Source organism: Schistocerca americana, chromosome 8 (genome assembly GCF_021461395.2).
Source record: "Schistocerca americana isolate TAMUIC-IGC-003095 chromosome 8, iqSchAmer2.1, whole genome shotgun sequence".
Taxonomy (NCBI): Eukaryota; Metazoa; Arthropoda; class Insecta; order Orthoptera; family Acrididae; genus Schistocerca; species Schistocerca americana.
In genome coordinates this window covers 176,594,680-176,613,593 of record NC_060126.1, presented here as the reverse complement: position 1 = coordinate 176,613,593, position 18,914 = coordinate 176,594,680, and the positions used below count along the sequence as shown (strand labels likewise).

Genomic DNA, 18,914 nt, shown 5'->3' with positions numbered 1-18,914 from the left:
CAAGTAGTTATTGTGCTTGTATTTGTAGCTACTACTAAAAGAACAGTAACCAAATTTCCTTCTAAATTTCTTTCCCAGTGAAGAATAGTAATAATTATTTATTCAGGCTTGCAAGACACTTCCTTGAGAGCCATATGAGCTTCTGCATTAAGTGCTTGCTATTTCTTTATTTGGTGACTCTTAGCATTAATAAATTGTTGTTAAAATTACTCCTCACCCTACCACCTCAATGCTCACAAACATTCTACAAATTCCTCTCTCAAACCTGTGATTTCATTTATAGTGTTTAATATTACAAACCTGTAACTTGCTGATACTTGTAATAAAATGCACTGGAAAATATCATATTATCTCCAAAACAAAGTTATACAAGGTCAGGGCAAGGTGTACCCTGATTCTTATATTCAATTACAATTGTTTCTTAGCTTTCTGTCACTGAAAATGATGTACTCTGAACTACTTCGCATATCTTCTTTTAACAACTATTTTATTTGTACAGTCAGGAATTACAAGAGGGTATATATAGAAAAGTAATTGCTAAAGCAAAATTCATGAGTAATGATAGTTTTATAAGACAGTCTGAAAACAAATCAAAAGCCATATGGGGTATTGTGAAGACTGAAACGGGGAAGGGTTTTGAAAACCAGGACATTAGCCTCAAAAATTAAAAAAAAAGTGTCAATATTAATAAACAATATTTGCCAAATTATATTAACAATTATTTCATAAATGCAACAACTTCATTAAGCTTAAAATTTACAAATGAAGAAAAACCTGAATATCCAAAAACAGCTTGTAGGATGAGGATAGAGCCAACAAATGAGGGTGAAGTGTTGAAAGTGATACAAAGCTTGAAAGCCAAAATGTCGGCTGGCATAGATGAGGTGCCTGTGTCAATCATAACAAGGACAGCACCACAAATCGCAAAGCCCTTTGCACACATAGCCAATTTATCATTCAGTGAAGGAGCTTTTCCAGAAAGGCTGAAAATTTCAAAAGTGAAGCCATTATTTAAAAATGGCGACAAGTATAAGGTAAAAAACTATCGCCCAATATCTCTCCTCCCAGCATTTTCAAAAATATTAGAAAAACTGATGAAGCACCAAATCAACAAATATCTAAATGACCATAATTTACTAAACAGAAATCAGCATGGATTCCAAGCACGTAAAAATACCGAAACAGCAGTAATGTGCTAAACTGAACAAATAATCAAAAATCTAGAAAAAGATTACAGTGTAGTAGGAGTAAATTTAGACCTCTCCAAAGCTTTTGACACTGTGAACCAGGACATTCTTTTAGAAAAATTGGAAGTGTTGGGTATACATGGGGTAGGAAAAAAATGGTTTGAATCATACCTAAAAAACAGAACACAGGTTGTAGGACTAACACCAACTTACTCCAACCACAAAATAAATTCAGTATCAGAGGCAAAAAATGTAGAAATAGGAGTACCACAAGGCAGCATCCTAGGGCCCATATTGTTTCTTGTCTATATAAATGATTTTCACACCTCAGATGATGCAGCCAAAGGAATAATATTTGCAGATGATACTAGTGTGATAATAAGTGCACCAAAGCAATTGCTACCAACAACTGCTGATAAACTACTAAATTACATCCACTCTTGGTTCAATGCAAACAGGTTGACATTGAATGTAAATAAAACAAATTATATGCAGTTTGGGAAAAGATGTCAAAATGTAAATCTCGATCTGGTGTGGGGTGACAAAGCCTTAGACAGAGTGACATCCACAAAATTGCTGGGGATTCATGTGGATGAAGATTTAAATTTTAATGAGCACGTAATAAAACTTGCACAGAAACTTAATTCAGCCTGTTTTGCCCTCAGAATTATTGCAAATGTTTGTACCTCAGAGGGTGCCAGAAAGGCATATTTCGGCTATTTTCAACCTCTTGCCACATACGGAATAATATTTTGGGGTTCCACAACAGGACGCCTAAAACAAATTTTTTTGTTGGAGAAGAGGGCCATCCGAAAAATAACTCACAGTCATCCACAGACACACTGCAAACCCATATTCAAGAAGCTTAGAATACTTACTATACCATCATTATACATATACAAATGTGTATTGTATGTCAGGACCCACATTGCAGTTTTTCAGACAAATGCCGACTTTCATAACTACAATACCCGTTATAGTGCAGCACTCCATACTCAGCGAACAAAAGGAACGAATACACAAAGGCATGTGTGCCATATCGGTGCAAAACTGTACAACGCACTGCCAATCAACATCAGGCAGTTAGAAGATGATAACACATTTAAAACAGAATTTAAAAAATTTCTAGTAGAACGATGTTTTTATTCTGTAAATGACTATGCATGTCAATAAATTTTTTCTGATGATATTTATAAAGGCAAAATGGAAAATACTCTATCTGTACCTAATCATTCATTACATTTACATACTTAAAGGACAGCTGTTGTGTGATGTAAATATATACTTAAGCAGTATTGTGTATATAAGGACTTGCCGTTTAGGGAGGACAAAACTAAAGCCTTATGAAAAACGGACTATGCATTTAAAATAACAAGCAGGGATGTATATAGGCCATATTAATTTCATTGTATTATTATTATTAACTTCATTGTATTGTTTTGTTTTGTACTTTTTTACGTATATATTGTTTGTGTCCCATTTCTTTGAAATGGCTTACATGTATCCTTGACAACATCCACACAATATGTATTGTCAACGGATGGATAAATAAAATAAATAAATAGTAATATGCAAAGATGTGCATTTGCCATACCTCTGCATAGTGTTTAGCCTGCTCTTCAATACCGACATCTGAAAGAGAGTAATATTCCACACTAATGTCACTTTTCCATGCAATACAGACTTCATCTGCTTGCATCCTGTAGCTCAAGCATGCTTCTCAATCTCACATACACATCTTCCATTCGGTCCTCATCTTGGCCTTGTTTCAAAGAATGCAGCAAAGAACTTCCTTGGTCCATTTATAATCTACAGACCTAACTATATGTCCCACTAACCTCCATTTCATTTTCATTAAGCAGTCTTCTACTCTAGTCATTTCTCTGAGAGATTTGTTATATCTAAACAGCCTACATATTTTGATTAGGCTTTTAGACATTGTACATCCACATCCATAATGTGAAGTTTGCCTGACTAAAAAAAGTGAAGTAGTCAGAAGAGATGGTCAGATGTCAATGTAACTTTGTACATGTACATACCCCTGGTGGATATGTAAGTGATTCAAACTGCAGTTCTTAGTGACAAGAAGGACAGATAGCAGAGTGCATTAAGTTAGTCATGTTTAACATTGTTACCAGGCCTGAAAGAATATATAAGGGGCATGGACGGCGTAGGGGCATCACCATCAAGGACTTTGAGATGCCATATACTCATGTGGATATCAACACCTGACACCAATTTGAAAGTGTCTCATTGTGGGCATCCATATGGCAGTTGATCAGATCATGCCATATCCTGATCTGTGAGGCATGCAGATGTGATATTTACCTGATGTGCAACTGCATGAGAACATGGGGGCAGACTTAAGCATCATCAAGGTTCCTGTCAACCAATGCCTTGTCTCAAAGAATGAAGCAAGGAACATCCTTGGTTTATTTATAATCTACCGGCCCAACTACATGTCCCACCATCCTCCATTTCATTTTCATTACAGCAGTCTTCCACCCAAGTCATTTCTCTGAGAGATTTGTTATATCTGAACAGCCACATTGTGCACCAAGCACTTTGTAACTCCCTCTTCACATCTTTGCCTGCCATCCGAGAACAAGTAATGGACCCCATGCAATGTTCTGTGTCATACTGCACAACTGGCTAGAGACAAGCAGCAGCTGGACAAAGGAATTACAGTCCCATGTGTAAGCTGCCATTAACACCACAACACAAATGGCTGTGTTTGGAGTGGTGCCATGACTGAGAAATATGGACTGCTGATGAATGGCATTGCACTGTGTTTAGTAATGAATCACAGTTCTGCATTCCCCAAATGACCATCCTCAGCAGACCTGGAAGAGGTCCCATTCTTCCACTGTTTTGGAAAGGCACAGCAGTATTACTGGTGTCATGGTGTGAGTAATCATTGATAATGACTTCATATCACAGCTGGTAGAGACGGAGGAATCTCTGACAGCACAGTGATACAACATGGACATCCTATGTGAACTCCCATGGCCAGAAAAGCCCCAGATCTGTCCCTTATAGAACATGATTAGGACCAGCTTTGATGCTAACCCTATCCCAATGCCAGTATCCAGGATCAGCTCCAACAGCTTCCCTCGGGAGAGGATACAATGGCTTTATGACTTCATTCTCAACTGAATCATGCATCCAGACCAGAGGACGTAGAACATATTGCTGATAAGTAGACTCATACTGTAGAGTTCTGTGTAAATTTGGCTCAATATTGTAATCACTGACATAACATTAAATGTGTTCTCAACCTCCTCCCCTTCTAGGAGCTTAACTTTTTTTGTTAGCCAGTGTATTTTATACTGGTGATGATAATGTATTTACAGGATACATTTTTCATTGGTGTCCACAGACAGAATGGCACATTTAAAACTGAAGTCCACGATGGAACTCAAATTCATGACTCTGTTCTGTGAGACAGCAATGCTGCTCTGAGATTGGGAAAATAAATGACCGAGATTTAAAATGTAGAGTTTGTGGCATTTCTCCTATCAGGACATGTGTAGGAATATTTTAAAACTGCCCATATGCTGACACACTCTCAATAATGAATGCTAAGAGAATATCAAGTTCCAATGCAGGTGAAACTAGCCGCATCAGGGACCTAATGTTAAAATCCGTCGAAAATATGCAGTGGAAAATTAAACTGAAATATTCACTGATATATCCTGTATCTGCATCTGACTATGTTAAAATCATTTATTCCATGCACAAATCTAAAATTAAAGTTTCCTCAAAGATCATAGCTTTTTTAAGGAATAAATGTTTTGCAGTATTTGAAAAAAAATTTCTCAATTTGCACTGATTATTAATCACCACTGACTAACACATAAATACCTTCAAACTACAAATCAGCATGGATAAATACTGTAACATACTTCATATATATTTTCAAATAAATTGTACATGTAACACACCATGTATTTCTCTTCCTCTCTCTTAATTATTCAATCATTTCAAACATTAAATTCAGTAAATTGTCTGGCCTGGTGTATCATAAGAATGTTCCATCAGTCAATGAATGATACAGAGTAATAACTGACAGGTAAATTATTTTTATCATCTCTTGACAGCAGCAGCAGCAGCATCCGAATGCTCCATGGCGGCAGGTACTCCATGCCCTGTCAATATTGGATACCATGTGGTATCATTAGAGCTCCTTTTCTAAAATATTTTTTTCAAACAAATTATCATGTAATTAATCATCAGCTTGTGACTTCCCAAGGACACTCAGAAATTTTTCTCAACACATTCTCTTATCTTTCTTATTTATTAGAGAGGTAAAGCTGGCATCATCATAAATGAGCTGTTTACTACTATCTACGCTAAATTTGATTGATGTGATTTTTTTATCACCGAGGAGTAACAGCAATTACAGAATCATGTCAGATTTTATACCCCATTCAGAAGTTATTGATATGAGTGGCACAAATTATTTTGAAGCAGTGGCTTGCAACTATGAAACCTAGGCAGCTTAAAGGAGCGGATCTGCTAGTCCAGGATGAGGCATATTGCCATCCAGGGATGAAAAGCCTTTCGTAGGGGGGCAGCTGGTATTTCCATGCTTTTTTTTTAAAAAAAGGAACTGACTCTGTCTGTGCACCAGAAACTATTGTGAACATCTCAGTGGACTTCTCCTCTAATAATTTCACAATAATGAGGCCTTCTCAGACCCTGCCCATATCCAGCTGGTGGCAGTGCACAACAGTGATGATGTCATTGTTTTAGTGTCAGCAAAAGTTGCTTCACTTTAGTTGGGATAATTCAATTCCAGGAAAGTTGCTGGCTCCAACTTGCACACAAACCAGTTACTGAAGTCTGATGGTGTGGATGCAAGGGTCCTTCCACATGCCAGATGTTTGCCCAATTGTGAGCTACACCATCTGGCAGACATGGCATTTGTTGTTGAGCAGATCTACCATTCAACTTGCATTCTGTGTGTGCACAAGGACAGCCGGCAGTCCACCATATGCCAGCAGGCACCATATGCAAAACCAATAGTAGTGCAATTTAAAACAATGTGAATATTTTCCTGTTGCCATGTGTAATCACACCAAGAAGGTAAAGTCAAAAGACAAATTCTTCTGTTACAGACTGGATAATAAGTAGATCTATGAGAATTGCAGTGCAACAGTTCTTCAGATTACTCTCTTGTATGAAACTGTCAATAATGCACCTTAATTGTCAGTTGATAATAACTGCTATGTTTATTGGTTCCGATTTGGTTATTTTTTGGACTGGTTTTGCTATGCAGACACCAGTGCACATGCCATTTTCTCACTCCCGTACAGTGCCATTTAGGATTTGTGCTAGACCGCAGTTTCCCTGCACTTGCCATTGATTTTCTTTTCACATTATTTTTTTGTGTAACTAGTGGAACAGTACACAACTATTACTGGTCTTGTCAGTTACTGTCAATACAAATGATTTTCACTCCCACCTAAAGATTTACAATGAATGCTTGCCTGGGATTCGGTTTTTCTCCATTTAACCTGGATTGTCACACATTGTGCTCATTGCTGGTTTCTCAGACTAAAAGCTAATCAGTACTTCACTTCATGTATCCAAAATCTGCCATTTTACCATTCCTGAAAGGCAAGATTCAACTTGCCACCTATATTGGTTGTACCAACATTAAAATCTTTTATTCTCCTTTTGCATCATAGCTAATCAGATCAGATAGAAAAGAAAATTTACGTTTAACATCCATTTGATAAGCAGTGGAGTGCAAGTTCATACCGAACAATGATGAGGAAGGCAGTTGGTTGTATCATCAAAACAATCATCCCTGCATTTGACTTAGCCTAAATGATTTATGGACACTACAATAAATCTAAATTTGGATGGAAGGATAGAGTGGATTTAAACACTGCTCTTATGAGTTTCAGTCCAGTGCCTTCAGCATTGTCTTTCCCCTTGAAGCACTCAAAATATAATTTACATAAGATCCAGTTACGAGATGCATTTAAGAAAGGCATAATTTCTGCTGTAATTTGTTAATTTTAAGTAACTTATAAGTTGGCAGATTTGGCTTAGGCTGTTTTCACAGAGAGATGATGAATTCCAATAAGCTGGAAACTGGTGTAAGGGCCCAGTAGGATGGTATGCGATACGATCTCAAGTAAAAAGCTTTGGAGACCAGTATTCTGGATGCAGAAAAAGCTTCCATTTGGAGCTCAAGTACGGTGAATGATGGATATTCATATTGAGGGATATATTACTATATGTGTCACATACAATAAATAATGGGCAGATATACCCACATGAAGAAAGTAAATGGACAGAATTACTGACAACAACACAACAATGATTTTACTCTGGAACAATTACTTGGAAGCTATGCTATATGAAGTGTACTAGCACTTACAAAATTTATATTGTGGTGTCACCGCCAGACACCACACTTGCAAGGTGGTAGCCTTTAAATCAGCCGCGGTCCGTTAGTATACGTCAGACCCGAGTGTCGCCACTATCAGTGATTGCAGACCGAGTGCCACCACACGGCAGGTCTAGTCTATCTAGACTCCCTAGCACTCGCCCCAGCCGACTTTGCTAGTGATGGTTCTCTGACTACATACGCTCTCATTTGTAGAGACGACAGTTTAGCATAGCCTTCAGCTACGTCATTTGGTACGACCTAGCAAGGCGCCATATTCAGTTACTATGTCTTCTGAACAGATAATATTGTGACTCATGTACCATTAAGAGCGACGTTCATCATTAATGGATTAAAGTTAAGTATCAAACTAGCTATGTCCTCTTTCTGAATTCTAATTCCTTGTCATGTTCCAGACCTCATGTCAGTATAGTTCTTCCCTCCTCACGCCAGCCTACGTGAGCTAAAACACGTGCATATCGGCCTCCTCTAGTAACATGGTGTTGGCTCTTCTGCCAACACAACATATATCTTCATTATTATTAATCTGATTGTGACAAACAAGATGTCATTGATTAGCTCACGTTAAGGGCAGTCAATTTAGCTGTACAGAATTTACATGCAATAACTGACACAGGTGCACCAACATGAGATATTGCGTAGAATTAGTTTATAGACGCTTAGAGGTAAGATACAGATTGGTATGCAGTGGCATGTCATTCTGGGGCGACAGTAGCAGTATAATATCAGATCAAAAGATGCAACTGACTCCTATTTGCATAGGTAAGTTGATGATTGATTGTGATACAGTTACATAGACAAATTAGGAGAATATGATACAAAACACAAATATGAGTATGAGATGAGAAGAGGAGATAATTTTCTTTCAGGACAACACCGAACACTTATGAAGATTTTGTCATTTACACACATTTCTTCTGTACTGTAAATCATACAATTCAACAACAATATTTAATAGGATGTAATGGGAGATTCATACACAAATTAGAAGAGAAAGACAGAACTATGAAAGTTTGCTTGGATCCAAGGGTTGGGGCAGTCAAAATGAGGAAGGTGAACGTGTTTAATTTCTGCTAAAGGAATGGTTTGTTGGTTGGGAGCTACCGCTTCATGAAAAAGGGAGAGCCACATCATATGGCACAGTAATGACTTGAGTACAAAGTTCGTAGTTGCCTATACCCTCTACAATAGTGAAATGGATAGAAAGATCAGAGAAATCTTGGTAATATCATCAGAGGCCTCGGACGTTGACCATCGACTGCTAATAATGAGCTGGGATTAAGGACAAGTAAGTGGCAAAAAACCAGGATATGAGTAATTGTATAGATAAAAAATCTACTCACCAAGAGTGAGCAGGAGAGCACGCATATAAAAGGTATAACAATTTGCAAGCTTTTGGAGCCAGTCGCTCCTTCTGGCAGGAGGGTTGAATGGGAAGGAAGAAGGGTGAAGGAAAAGGACTGGTGAGCTCAATGTACTGATATGAGATTAGATTTTAATACTTGTGGTCATTACATGAGATGTATACTGGAGGAAGCAGTGTGGGTTATTGAATTTTGTGAGTCAAACTCCTCCAAAGTACAGTATCTTCCTTGTAATGTATCTCACTGCAGTTTTTTAAGTATCCCTGTAGCAACCCTCACTCTGACTAAACAAACCTGAGATCAGGCAGTGCTGGAAAACACAGCAGGCAAAGTTTCTGAAATGGAGATAAATCATACAAATGCTTTTAAAAAGATAATGATGATACTCATCTGAGTTAAAAGACAGTGATGATTGTACTTGTGTGATTAACTTCCTGCCAGTAGCAAAACATCCTGGGCTACAAGTGCTAGGATACTCAAACTGGAAACTATGGAGCTGTAATGCTGCACCAATATGTTGCTGTTATTGTAATCTTAAGTGTGTGTTATAGCATTCACTTTTAAAATTTCGCTATCTGACATACTTGGTATTGCCCAGGTATTCATTTTGCCAATTTTATCTTAGATTAAAAAAACACAAAATGAACTGCGCTTGTAGTGAAGTAATGGAAAAATTCATTTTCATGTATTTGTTGAAAACATCTTTGAAATTATCAAACAGTCACAGAAAGAACTAAGCATAATGTACAAATGTACAGTATCCACATTAAGAAATACGATCCTGGACAGTTTCTGTATGCAGTACAGTTGCTTCGCGTGCCTACATCATGATTTTGTACATGCCTTTTCAGTGTGGCAACTGAGAGAATGAACCACAGATTCAATTATTTTACCTTGTTCAACATTAAGAGAACTCAGTCTTAAAATGCAAAATCATCTCGATTCAAATACATATAATTTAAAACGAAGATCATCATATCTCTTCAATCAACATTCAAGTTACAGCAGCAATCTTACATTGCATACTCTCAGGTAAGAGTGATCTGTCACCCCCCCCCCCCCTCCCCTTCCCACCCTCTCGTAACTCTCGGGCCTCATTCATAGGTGATGTACGGTCTTTGTACATAAAGTGCACCCAAATATTCCTTTAAAATTTCTCTTACGATGTTTTACCATAACTTGAGTTTTAGTTGATTATAGAAAATATTGTTTTAAACATAGACCTAGAGCAAAAGTTGGTAACAATGGACTCTTATCTGTGTGAATTGAAAAGTAGGGTTTTCGCACTTCAAAATGATGTGTGTCAAATATGGAGTGAATATTGTCAACAATGATTCTATACTTCTGCTTTTGCTACAAGTCAGCCTCCTCATAACAATTACTTGACCCCTGAATCAACATTAGGGGAGAAAGGGGGGGGGGGGAGGAGGAGGAATACAGGTAAGTGCCATCCTTGCACTCAGTACCAGTTCAACAAGAATAACTGAATGTTGTAAACAGGAAACACAGAATAACAACACAGTGTGCATGTACAACAATCATCCGAAATCCCAGGTTTAAAAGGGTTTGCTGTACTCCACTACTCAACAATAATACTAAGATGAACACATGTTATATCACAAAAAAGGCATGCTTTAAAGTATACTCCATTACAACAGTTTAAAATAGTTGTTTAATGATCAGTTCTGCTCATCAATACTGTACACCTACAAATAGTCTTGTGTACAAGATTTTTTTTATATATAATTCATTTTTTATTAATCAGAGCTCACTAAACTCCAAATACCAATTAAATGTCATATCACAATGATAAATTTCTTACTACTAAGCAGAATACGCTTTAATTTGAACTTACACACTGGACTATGACTAACAGCTAGGTAACCATTTACAAGTAATGCTCTTCCAATGAGTAGCTCACATAGATTGGTTAACAGGCAGACTTCAGCTGGAATCTAAGTTGGTTCATCACACATGTCTGAAAGGCTCGTTGGGAGTAAGTATATGCATACCCTTGAAAGGCAGGTATACATGTCCTACATCTGATTCAGTAAACAATTTTACATTCTCAATAATTTTAAGCTGCCATTTCATTTTAAATATGAATACACTTGCATATCAGCTTTAACACAGGGTTAAAAACAAATTTTATTAACAGAGGGTGGGGGGTGGAGGTGCAGGAGAACAACATTCAAGAAATCTAAGAATGGATTATAGAAAGGTCTAAAAGGCACTGAACTTTGAACTTGACTTACACTACAACAGTCAGAGAGACTGGATTTCTATGATGTACACTGTGCTGCTGCAATGTTGTACCAACATCATCATATGCAAAATGCACAAGAGAAAATTGGTGGCAAGCCATATTCAGTATACAGAACTGATTTTCTACAAAGCTTGCAAACCAACCTTGAAATGAATGTGTATTCATTTCAACCACATTTATAAATTAAAACACCTTTAAGGATGTTTTGAATCAAAACAATGATATAAAGCAGTATCAATAAATAACACAACAATCAGTCTTTTACTTCAAATGTATTTGTGTCATCATTCTACCATTATTGGTAGGCCTATATGTAAAGGCACTTTATCGTCCATATGGATGAATTTGAGTCGCTGCTTTAATGTTCGTTTTGATTGATGAAGGTGCCTTGCCCATTGGTCCCATAGGTACTGGCTGGTTGGGATTCAGAGGCCCTCCTGGCTGCTGTGCTCCTGCACCTGGTCGACCCACTGGTGCTACCATCATTCCTGGAGGTCCTGCAGCTACTTGTTGTTGAACCATTGGGACTAGACCTTTTCCCATACCCACTGCTGCAACAAGAGTGTGTGTATCTGCCATAGATGACGTCTGGTTTGCACCAGATCGTGATCCTGATTCACTTTCCCATTCCTCTCGTGCCTTACTAACAAGTTCCCAAACTTGTGTCACTACTTTTGTGTATTGACTAACTTGTTTCTGTGCTGTTTCGAAACTTAAGTTTGCTGCTTTGTGTTCCATCTGCATCATTTTATGTTCAACTTCGGGTTCTGGTTTCGTTCGCAAATAATCTGGCACAACATCATACGAAAACGTGTTAATACGATTTTCGGTAAGACGAACAAGTTCTTCATCTCTTTCAGGGCTCAAAAGCAGAGGAAGAACTGTCAGGCTACGCAGCGCCGGTGATTTGTCATGACTGAGCATTTTGGATATTGATGTCAGATGACCTGACATTAGAGCAAAGTTATCCAAGAAAGTTGGCCAGTTAATGGTTTCGTATTCATGCTCTAATTTGAAAAGCATTGAACCGATAGAGGTTTTCAAATCATTCACACGTAATATCAAGGCTTCTAAAGCCGCGTCCAACTGTTTTTCTTCTCTTTGCATCGTTAACGAATTGGACTGTCAATCACCACGCACACAACACACTTCAGACTATAGCAATACATAAACAACATCTAATTATTTGCTTTCAGAGATATTAAAACTACCAAGCGCGTAGCTCAAAGGTCATCTGTAATGCAGATATCACAGTTACAGATGATGAACATGGGAGCGAATGCCACCGAAACTTGAGCTCTCTACGGCTGGGGAAGGACGTGGGGACTTTCAACTTTGCCATGTAGATGTCTTTGGTGGGAAGAGCGCTTATTTTGATTTCAAATGTGTTTTCAAACAGAACTTTCACTGTTTACAAATGCTCTGGGCTATGTGATTCCATAGAATTCATTCACAGTAAAAACATTTTCTTTGGGTTAGTGAAGTGTTTACGAAGATCATACCTATATTATATGCAAGAAAATTTATCCAGCATATTTGTGAGATACGATGTTTGCTTTTGGGTTTTCAAAAACAGACGATGTGGGCCCCGACAAATCACAGCGTGGTGTAATCGCCAATTTGCTAAGTTGGGCGCCAGCAGAGGAAGTGAAATTCGAAGCAGACGTTTTGGATGTCAGCATCAAAAGTTCATCAGTTTCATCCATAACAGATGCCAATATATGTTATATAAACCCTACTTCTGCCCTCCAAGAATTAACATTAGACTCTGATGTTTTGAATGCAGAAGAACAACATACGGACTTAGTGCCATCCAAGTATGAAGGTGCGTGAGAAATTTTCAGCTTTACTTAACTTTATCTGTAGTTATATTCTTTGAATATTTACGTTTTCTTAGAGCGGATGCACCGTTTTCATTTAAAGCAATTGTATTTTCTAAAGAATAAATGCATGTTGTTAAATCAAATTGAATGTTTCTGGGTCTAATACTATTCATTATGAGTGAAGTCTTTTGTTACCTATTCATTTTACAGCTGTTTCATTTTTCTGGAATAATCTTATTGTATCTGTGTTACACACTTAATGCCTGCAATCAGATGTGAACCACACAGCAACAGAAGAATACAGATGAGGCCTAATCAAGTATCAGTAAGCCTCTTACATTGCTTTCTGTGATCTCCACTTATTTATTTATTCATGCAGTGATCATCTCACAGTGATGTACAATTTGTCATCATAATGCAATGAACCATGGACCTTGCCGTTGGTGGGGAGGCTTGCGCGCCTCAGCGATACACATGGCCGTACCGTAGGTGCAACCACAACGGAGGGGTATCTGTTGAGAGGCCAGACAAACATGTGGTTCCTGAAGAGGGGCAGCAGCCTTTTCAGTAGTTGCAGGGGCAACAGTGGATGATTGACTGATCTGGCCTTGTAACATTAACCAAAACGGCCTTGCTGTGCTGGTACTGCGAACGGCTGAAAGCAAGGGCAAACTACAGCCGTAATTTTTCCCGAGGACATGCAGCTTTACTGTATGATTAAATGATGATGGCGTCCTCTTGGGTAAAATATTCCGGAGGTAAAATAGTCCCCCATTCGGATCTCCAGGCGGGGACTACTCAAGAGGACGTCGTTATCAGGAGAAAGAAAACTGGCATTCTACGGATCGGAGTGTGGAATGTCAGATCCCTTAATCGGGCAGGTAGGTTAGAAAATTTAAAAAGGGAAATGGATAGGTTAAAGTTAGATATAGTGGGAATTAGTGAAGTTCGGTGGCAGGAGGAACAAGACTTTTGGTCAGGTGATTACAGGGTTATAAATACAAAATCAAATAAGGGTAATGCAGGAGTAGGTTTAATAATGAATAAAAAAATAGGAGTGCGGGTTAGCTACTACAAACAGCATAGTGAACGCATTATTGTGGCCAAGATAGACACAAAGCCCATGCCTACTACAGTAGTACAAGTTTATATGCCAACTAGCTCTGCAGATGATGAAGAAATTGATGAAATGTATGACGAGATAAAAGAAATTATTCAGGTAGTGGAGGGAGACGAAAATTTAATAGTCATGGGTGACTGGAATTCGTCAGTAGGAAAAGGGAGAGAAGGAAACATAGTAGGTGAATATGGATTGGGGGGAAGAAATGAAAGAGGAAGCCGCCTTGTAGAATTTTGGACAGAGCATAACTTAATCATAGCTAACACTTGGTTCAAGAATCATGAAAGAAGGTTGTATACCTGGAAGAATCCTGGAGATACTGAAAGGTATCAGATAGATTACATAATGGTAAGACAGAGATTTAGGAACCAGGTTTTAAATTGTAAGACATTTCCAGGGGCAGATGTGGATTCTGACCACAATCTATTGGTTATGAACTGCAGATTGAAACTGAAGAAACTGCAAAAAGGCGGGAATTTAAGGAGATGGGACTTGGATAAACTGAAAGAACCAGAGGTTGTAGAGAGTTTCAGGGAGAGCATAAGGGAACAATTGACAGGAATGGGGGAAAGAAATACAGTAGAAGAAGAATGGGTAGCTCTGAGGGATGAAATAGTGAAGGCAGCAGAGGATCAAGTAGGTAAAAAGACGAGGGCTAATAGAAATCCTTGGGTAACAGAAGAAATATTGAATTTAATTGATGAAAGGAGAAAATATAAAAATGCAGTAAATGAAGCAGGCAAAAAGGAATACAAACGTCTCAAAAATGAGATTGACAGGAAGTGCAAAATGGCTAAGCAGGGATGGCTAGAGTACAAATGTAAGGATGTAGAGGCTTGTCTCACTAGGGGTAAGATAGATACTGCCTACAGGAAAATTAAAGAGGCCTTTGGAGAAAAGAGAACCACTTGTATGAATATCAAGAGCTCAGATGGCAACCCAGTTCTAAGCAAAGAAAGGAAGGCAGAAAGGTGGAAGGAGTATATAGAGGGTTTATACAAGGGCGATGTACTTGAGGACAATATTATGGAAATGGAAGAGGATGTAGATGAAGATGAAATGGGAGATAAGATACTGCGTGAAGAGTTTGATAGAGCACTGAAAGACCTGAGTCGAAACAAGGCCCCGGGAGTAGACAACATTCCATTAGAACTACTGATGGCCTTGGGAGAGCCAGTCATGACAAAACTCTACCATCTGGTGAGCAAGATGTATGACACGGGCGAAATACCCACAGACTTCAAGAAAAATATAATAATTCCAATCCCAAAGAAAGCAGGTGTTGACAGATGTGAAAATTACAGAACTATCAGTCTAATAAGTGACAGCTGCAAAATACTAACGCGAATACTTTACAGACGAATGGAAAAACTGGTAGACGCGGACCTCGGGGAGGATCAGTTTGGATTCCGTAGAAATGTTGGAACACGTGAGGCAATACTAACCTTACGACTTATCTTAGAAGAAAGATTAAGAAAAGGCAAACCTACGTTTCTAGCATTTGTAGACTTAGAGAAAGCTTTTGACAACGTTAACTGGAATACTCTCTTTCAAATTCTGAAGGTGGCAGGGGTAAAATACAGGGAGCGAAAGGCTATTTACAATTTGTACAGAAACCAGATGGCAGTTATAAGAGTCGAGGGGCATGAAAGGGAAGCAGTGGTTGGGAAAGGAGTGAGACAGGGTTGTAGCCTCTCCCCGATGTTATTCAATCCGTATATTGAGCAAGCAGTAAACGAAACAAAAGAAAAATTCGGAGTAGGTATTAAAATTCATGGAGAAGAAGTAAAAACTTTGAGGTTTGCCGATGACATTGTAATTCTGTCAGAGACAGCAAAGGACTTGGAAGAGCAGTTGAACGGAATGGACAGTGTCTTGAAAGGAGGATATAAGATGAACATCAACAAAAGCAAATCGAGGATAATGGAATGTAGTCAAATTAAATCGGGTGATGCTGAGGGGATTAGATTAGGAAATGAGACACTTAAAGTAGTAAAGGAGTTTTGCTATTTAGGGAGTAAAATAACTGATGATGGTCGATGTAGAGAGGATATAAAATGTAGACTGGCAATGGCAAGGAAATCGTTTCTTAAGAAGAGAAATTTGTTAACATCGAGTATAGATTTAAGTGTCAGGAAGTCGTTTCTGAAAGTATTTGTATGGAGTGTAGCCATGCATGGAAGTGAAACATGGACGATAACCAGTTTGGACAAGAAGAGAATAGAAGCTTTCGAAATGTGGTGCTACAGAAGAATGCTGAAGATAAGGTGGGTAGATCACGTAACTAATGAGGAGGTATTGAATAGAATTGGGGAGAAGAGAAGTTTGTGGCACAACTTGACTAGAAGAAGGGATCGGTTGGTAGGACATGTTTTGAGGCATCAAGGGATCACAAAATTAGCATTGGAGGGCAGCGTGGAGGGTAAAAATCGTAGAGGGAGACCAAGAGATCAATACACTAAGCAGATTCAGATGGATGTAGGTTGCAGTAAGTACTGGGAGATGAAGAAGCTTGCACAGGATAGAGTAGCATGGAGAGCTGCATCAAACCAGTCTCAGGACTGAAGACCACAACAACAACAATGCAATGAAACGAAATATCTCTTATACACATGCATACAAAATATATAAGTAGACCCCATGTTTTATGAGAATAGGACAGGTGTCTTGCTGAACAAATCATTCTGGCATTTGCTTGAAATATTTTATAAAAACTAAATCTGGGTGGATGGGTGGAACAAACTTCATCATTTTGAATATGATGTCAGTGCCTCAACAGCTATGCTGTCTCATTTGATCAATGCCTATTGCCTAATGCCCCATTTGACAATATTTAAACAATTTCCACCAGATAACTTATCAATGGAAATAAAATGAGCTTTTGGCGTCATTGGCCGGGTGGCCCCTTATGAGGCAGGTCCAGCTGCCTTGGTGCAGGTCTTACTACATTCGACGCCGCATTGGGTGACCTGCGCACTGGATGGGGATGAAATAATGATGAAGACAGCACAACACCCAGTCCCTGAGCGGAGAAAATCCCTGACCAGCCAGGAATCAAACCCGGCTGCCTTAAGACGGCAGTCTGTCATGCTGACCACTCCCCTTCAGAAGCCTCATTACATCACTACATGGAATAGGACTTGGTTTCCTTAGAGATTACACCTCTCATATGAAGACCTAATGCAGATTACTATCATATGTCACACCAAAATATTTGAAATTAGTTGAAATAGTATTTCTCTCATTCAAGTATAGTAAGATGCTTCTTAGAACTTGTGGAGCCAAAATTGATCATTTGGCTCCTGAGTATACTGCTATTCAGTCTACTTGTTTGCCCAGATCTCTGGTAGGCCTAAGGTTTGCAATAGGAAACAATGATGCAACCAATCTCACAGATTGCAGTGCTCATATCTATTGCATGTACTTTTGACTATTTCGTGTCAGTAGAAATGAGCCATCTGTTTCCCATTTGGAACACGTCAGACAGTATTTGGAAGTTTTTTCTAATTACATCATGCTGTAGCCCGTGCAAGCATTTTCTATCCTCTCCACACTCGGCCATCTTTGTAGAGAGATATTGTTATGCAATATACAACTCTTCGAAAGTAGGCCTATTAAGAAAGTGGATTTTAGTCAAGGTGATGTAAGAGGATTTCAGAGAGTTGCAGGGGAGCTGGATATGACTGCTTTGCATACCTTCCTCAACCAATCACCCAACAAGATTTTGTAAATATCTCTAGGGCAATGCGTTAGTGTTGGCACAGCTTAATAGAATATTATTGTTTTGCATTCTGCCATTTTTCCTCTGCAGTTTAAAGCTGACAACAACACTGCCAGCAGTCAGCGATAATCTTATGCCAACTCAACAATAGGATTCACTGTTTCCACGGCTTGCAAGATACACTACGTGATCAAAAGTATCAAGACACCCCCAGAAACATATGTTTTTCATATTAGATGCATTGTGCTGCCACCTACTGCCAGGTACTCCATATCGGCAACCTCAGTAGTCATTAGACATCATGAGATAGCAGAATGTGGCGCTCTGCAGAACTCACGGACTTTGTACATGGTTAGGTTATAGGGTGTCACTTGTGTCATACGTCTGTATGCAAGATTTCCTACATCCCTAGGTCCACTGTTTCTGATGCGATAGTGAAGTGGAAATATGAAGGGACACATGCAGCACAAAAGCGTATAGGCCAACCTTGTCTGTTGACTGATAGGACCACCAGCAGTTGAAGAGGGTCATAATGTCTAATAGGCAGACATCTATCCAGACCGTCACACAGGAATTCCGAACTGCATCAGGATCAACTGCAAGTACTGTGAGAGTTAGGCGTGAGCTGACAAAACTTGGATTTCATGGTCAAGCGGTAACGGCCAAATGACGCCTCGCTTCATGTAAGAAGCATGAACATTGGACGACTGAACAGTGGAAAAACGTTGTGTGGAGTGATGAATCACGGTAGACAATGTGGTGATGAGATGGCAGGGTATGTGTATGATGAATGCCCGATGAACGTCATCTGCCAGTGCATGTAGTGCCACCAGTAAAATTCGGAGGCGGTGGTGTTATGGTGTGGTCATGTTTTTCATGGAGGGGGCTTGCACCACATGTTGTTTTGTATGGCACTATCACAGCACAGGCCTACATTGATGTTTTAAGCACCTTCTTGTTTCCCACTGTTGAAGAGTGATTTGGGGATGGCGATTCCATCTTTCAACAC

At 38.9% G+C, this 18,914-nt stretch overlaps 2 protein-coding genes across 2 annotated transcripts in view; one reads left to right on the top strand and one right to left on the bottom strand.

Moving 5' to 3' along the window:
• Positions 1–11,406: 11,406 nt before the first annotated feature.
• LOC124545989 (mediator of RNA polymerase II transcription subunit 8) lies at positions 11,407–12,483 on the bottom strand. The gene has a single exon (XM_047124957.1). It carries the CDS (start codon positions 12,346–12,348, stop codon positions 11,566–11,568), a length of 783 nt encoding a protein of 260 aa, XP_046980913.1. The 5' UTR covers positions 12,349–12,483; the 3' UTR covers positions 11,407–11,565.
• A 3-nt stretch (positions 12,484–12,486) lies between these two features.
• Positions 12,487–18,914, top strand: part of LOC124545988 (histidine protein methyltransferase 1 homolog) — a 48,610-nt gene continuing 42,182 nt past the window's right edge. The window contains exon 1 of the mRNA XM_047124956.1: positions 12,487–13,066. Within this exon, the coding sequence (XP_046980912.1) occupies positions 12,790–13,066 (277 nt within the window). The 5' untranslated portion in view covers positions 12,487–12,789. The remainder of the gene's footprint in view (positions 13,067–18,914) is intronic.